This window comes from Entelurus aequoreus, linkage group LG20 (genome assembly GCF_033978785.1).
Source record: "Entelurus aequoreus isolate RoL-2023_Sb linkage group LG20, RoL_Eaeq_v1.1, whole genome shotgun sequence".
Classification (NCBI taxonomy): Eukaryota; Metazoa; Chordata; class Actinopteri; order Syngnathiformes; family Syngnathidae; genus Entelurus; species Entelurus aequoreus.
In genome coordinates, this window is record NC_084750.1 from 5,084,022 (window position 1) to 5,089,634 (window position 5,613).

A 5,613-nucleotide genomic window follows, 5' to 3' on the forward strand; every position below is an offset into this window, starting at 1 on the left:
AGATATGCCCTGTTCAACACGAATGCTAAGCTAAGATAGCTGGTGCTTTGACATTTTTTCCAGTGAACGTTGACCTTGCCTGCTCACTGAACATTTTGCAGATCACCCTTCTAATAGCATACAATGGATTCTAAATGTCTAATGTGGGTGTAAGACTGTAGGAGAGGCATGGGCACCCTTCTCAATGTGGTGTATTCTGTTTTGGCAACCAACTCTGGAGCATGGGGAACACTGGTGGTTGTCCAACCTGATGGATGCGCCTATACATTTGGGTCCCTTGTCATGGTGAGATACATCCATCCATCCATTTTCTGCATTGGAGACGTAGTCTGGTTGCGTTGCTGTCACACCCTCTTGCCAGGCGAATCCCGCTGGGAATTGGACACTGCGCACCGCCTCGTCCCGTAGGTGTAGCGCTCCTTGCGCAAAGGTAACGATCATTCTGCTGGTTGACCAAGGGACTTACTCTATTTAGTCAAGTTTGATGTCTTCCTGGGGCAGCAGCCAGTGGATACATTGTGGTTGTCTACTGCACAGTCTTGCTGAAGCTGAGATGAATCCGTTCATTCGTTTTCTTCCTTTTGTTTCTGCAGGCAGCATGAAAATGTCCACGTCTGAGCTCCCTGGTGGACCATAGACCTGCAGCGTCTGAGAACTGTCTTGTCCCTTTTGAAGGAGACAGGAATGTCGTAGCAGCACGTTTGCCCCAAGATCATGCTGGGCGCACTCCTCAGACGCAACATGTCCCACAAGCTCAGCGTGCTGCTTCTGCTCTTCGGCCTGGCCTGGGGACTCCTCTTGCTGCGCTACACCCTGCAGCAGCCCCGCCACCAGACCAGCGCTCAGCTCCGCCAGCAGATCCTAGAGCTCAGCCGGCGTTACGTCAAGGTCCTGACTGAGGAGAACCAGAGAGCGCCCGGCGGACCGCAGGGAACCACCATGGCGGGTTACGGTAACTGTCGCCACTCGATGAATGATGTACTTGTATACACATGTGGGAGATGATGTGCTTGTACGCACATATTGTAGATTAATGATGTACTTGTATGCACATGTGGGAGATTAATGATGTACTTGTATGCACATGTGGCAGATTATTAATATACTTGTATGCACATGTGGGAGATTAATGATGTACTTGTATGCACATATGGGAGATGAATGATGTACTTGTATGCACGTGTGGGAGATGAATTATGTACTTGTATGCACGTATGGGAGATGAATGATGTACTTGTATGCACATGTGGGAGATGAATTATGTACTTGTATATGAATGATGTACTTGTATACACATGTGGGAGATGAATGATGTATATGAATGATGTACTTGTATACACATGTGGGGGATGAATGATGTACTTGTAAATTAATGATGTACTTGTATACACGTGTGGGAGATGAATGATGTACTTGTATACATGTATGGGAGATGAATGATGTACTTGTATACGCATGTGGGAGATGATGTACTTGTATACACATGTGGGAGAGGAATGATGTACTTGTATACGCATGTGGGAGATGAATGATGTACTTGTATATGTATGTGGGAGATGAATGATGTACTTGTATACGCATGTGGGAGATGAATGATGTACTTGTATATGTATGTGGGAGATGAATGATGTACTTGTATACACATGTGGGAGATGAATGATGTACTTGTATACGCGTGTGGGAGATGAATGATGTACTTGTATATGCATGTGGGAGATGAATGATGTACTTGTATACGCATGTGGGAGATGAATGATGTACTTGTATACACATGTGGGAGATGAATGATGTACTTGTATACACATGTGGGAGATGAATGATGTACTTGTATACGCATGTGGGAGATGAATGATGTACTTGTATACACATGTGGGAGATGAATGATGTACTTGTATACACGTGTGGGAGATGAATGATGTACATGTATACACGTGTGGGAGATGAATGATGTACTTGTATATGCATGTGGGAGATGAATGATGTACTTGTATACACATGTGGGAGATGAATGATGTACTTGTATACACATGTGGGAGATGAATGATGTACTTGTATATGCATGTGGGAGATGAATGATGTACTTGTATACGCATGTGGGAGATGAATGATGTACTTGTATACGCATGTGGGAGATGAATGACGTACTTGTATACGCATGTGGGAGATGAATGACGTACTTGTATACGCATGTGGGAGATGATGTACTTGTATACACGTGTGGGAGATGAATGACGTACTTGTATACGCATGTGGGAGATGAATGATGTACTTGTATACGCATGTGGGAGATGAATGATGTACTTGTATACGCATGTGGGAGATTATGTACTTGTATACGCATGTGGGAGATGAATGATGTACTTGTATACACATGTGGGAGATGAATGATGTACTTGCATACACGTGTGGGAGATGAATGATGTACTTGTATACACGTGTGGGAGATGAATGATGTACTTGTATACGCATGTGGGAGATGAATGATGTACTTGTATACGCGTGTGGGAGATGAATGATGTACTTGTATACGCGTGTGGGAGATGGATGTACTTGTATATGCATGTGGGAGATGAATGATGTACTTGTACACGCATGTGGGAGATGAATGATGTACTTGTATACGCATGTGGGAGATGAATGATGTACTTGTATACACATGTGGGAGATGAATGATGTACTTGTATACACATGTGGGAGATGAATGATGTACTTGTATACACATGTGGGAGATGAATGATGTACTTATATACACATGTGGGAGATGAATGATGTACAAACCCCGTTTCCATATGAGTTGGGAAATTGTGTTAGATGTAAATATAAACGGAATACAATGATTTGCTAATCCTTTTCAACGCATATTCAATTGAATGCACTACAAAGACAAGATATTTAAAGTTCAAACTCATAAACTTAATTTTTTTTTTTGCAAATAATAATTAACTTATAATTTTATGGCTGCAACACATGCCAAAGTAGTTGGGAAAGGGCATGTTCACCACTGTGTTACATGGCCTTTCCTTTTAACAACACTCCGTAAACGTTTGGGAACTGAGGAGACACATTTTTTAAGCTTCTCAGGTGGAATTCTTTCCCATTCTTGCTTGATGTACACCTTAGGTTGTTCAACAGTTCGGGGGTCTCCGTTGTGGTATTTTAGGCTTCATAATGCGCCACACATTTTCAATGGGAGACAGGTCTGGACTACAGGCAGGCCAGTCTAGTACCTGCACTCTTTTACTATGAAGCCACATTGATGTAACACGTGGCTTGGCATTGTCTTGCTGAAATAAGCAAGACAATGGTAACGTTGCTTGGATGGCAACACATGTTGCTCCAAAACCTGTATGTACCTTTCAGCATTAATGGCGCCTTCACAGATGTGTAAGTTACCCATGTCTTGGGCACTAATACACCCCCATACCATCACAGATGCTGGCTTTTCAACTTTGCGCCTATAACAATGTTCTTTTCCTCTTTGGTACGGAGGACACGCCGTCCACAGTTTCCAAAAACAATTTGAAATGTGGACTCGTCAGACCACAGAACACTTTTCCACTTTGTATCAGTCCATCTTAGATGAGCTCAGGCCCAGCGAAGCCGACGGCTTTTCTGGGTGTTGTTGATAAACGATTTTCGCCTTGCATAGGAGAGTTTTAACTTGCACTTACAGATGTAGCGACCAACTGTAGTTACTGACAGTGGGTTTCTGAAGTGTTCCTGAGCCCTTGTGGTGATATCCTTTACACACTGATGTCGCTTGTTGATGCAGTACAGCCTGAGGGACCGAAGGTCACGGGCTTAGCTGCTTACGTGCAGTGATTTCTCCAGATTCTCTGAACCCTTTGATGATATTACGGACCGTAGATGGTGAAATCCCTAAAGTCCTTGCAATAGCTGGTTGAGAAAGGTTTTTCTTAAACTGTTCAACAATTTGCTCACGCATTTGTTGACAAAGTGGTGACCCTCGCCCCATCCTTGTTTGTGAATGACTGAGCATTTCATGGAATCTACTTTTATACCCAATCATGGCACCCACCTGTTCCCAATTTGCCTGTTCACCTGCGGGATGTTCCAAATAAGTGTTTGATGAGCATTCCTCAACTTTATCAGTATTTATTGCCACCTTTCCCAACTTCTTTGTCACGTGTTGCTGGCATCAAATTTTAAAGTTAATGATTATTTGCCAAAAAAAAAAACGTTTATTAGTTTGAACATCAAATATGTTGTCTTTGTAGCATATTCAACTGAATATGGGTTGAAAATTATTTGCAAATCATTGTATTCCGTTTATATTTACATCTAACACAATTTCCCAATTCATATGGAAACGGGGTTTGTACTTGTATACACGTGTGGGAGATGAATGATGTACTTTTGCACTCACGCAGCTGACCTGAAGAGGACGATAGCGGTGTTGTTGGACGACATTCTGGAGCGGCTGGTCAAGCTGGAGGGGAAACTTGATTTGGCGGCCAACGCCTCCGTCACAAATACCTCCCATGGGGGCGTCCTGTCTTCCGCTTCCAGCGCCCCGCACAGACCCTCTAAGCAGGACCGAGCAGGAATCCATCCAGGAATGTCACGCTTTAAACATCCCCGTTCGCCCAGCAGCCATCTATGAGCTTTGTTTTGATGCGTATTGGCTCTTAGCTCCGCCCACTTTTGCTGAATCATCCCAGGACGTCCTGACCGTGGAAGGAAGGGAAGCTTCTGAAAAGAAACCTCTTTTTATTTCAAGCACTTGGTTTGCCATTGTTCTATCATGGAGCATTACTGGATGGATCTTTCAGGCAGAAACTCAAACACACTCTGGTCTGGGATGCCCCGTTCTTCACTTATTCACGAGTTCCTGCTTGAGTCGACATTCAGTGGAACCTCCATTTACAAACTGAATTGGTTCTGAACAGGGATCTTAAAGGGGAACTACGCTTTTTTCTAATGTGCCTATCATTCACAATCCTTATGTAAGACAAGAACACATGTTTTTCTTTTTTACGCATTCTAACTCGTAAATAAATGGAGCCTATAGGAGAAGCTCTACTCCGCCTATAAAGTGCTTAAAAAAAACCTTCCATCAAGGTTTATGATATACAGTCATGGCCAAAAATATTGGCACCCCTGCATTTCTTCAGGTAATGCACCACTTCTCCCAGAAAATTGTTGAAATTACAAATGCTTTGGTATTCACATGTTTATTTATTTTGTTTGCAATGAAACAACAACAACAAAAAAAGCCAAATCTGATATTATTTTACACAGAACTCCAAAAATGGACTGGACAAAATGATTGGCATCACACTTGCAGCGAGTTAAAATTGAGAAAAGTTGACTCAACCTTTGTGTTGTGTGTACCACACTGAGCATGGAGAAAATAAAGACGAGCAAAGAACTCTCAGAAGATTTGAGAACCAAGATTGTGGAAAAGCATGGACAATCTCAGGGCTACAAGTCCATCTCCAGAGATCTAAATGTTCCTGTGTCTACTGTGCGCAATGTCATCAAGAAGTTTAAAGCCCATGGCACTGTAGCTAACCTCCATGGACGTGGACAGAAGAGAAAAATTTATGAAAGACTGCAACGAAGGATTGTTAGAATTGTGGATAAAGAACC

The 5,613-nt window shown here is 42.8% G+C and overlaps 1 protein-coding gene across 1 annotated transcript; it reads left to right on the plus strand.

Moving 5' to 3' along the window:
• The first annotated feature begins 221 nt into the window (after window positions 1–221).
• Window positions 222–5,185, plus strand: ccdc126 (coiled-coil domain containing 126). Its single transcript, XM_062028746.1, has 3 exons — window positions 222–285; window positions 594–952; window positions 4,392–5,185. The coding sequence occupies exons 2-3, from the start codon at window positions 715–717 to the stop codon at window positions 4,622–4,624; spliced, it is 471 nt and encodes a 156-aa protein (XP_061884730.1). The 5' UTR covers window positions 222–285; window positions 594–714; the 3' UTR covers window positions 4,625–5,185.
• The last annotated feature ends 428 nt before the right edge of the window (window positions 5,186–5,613 follow it).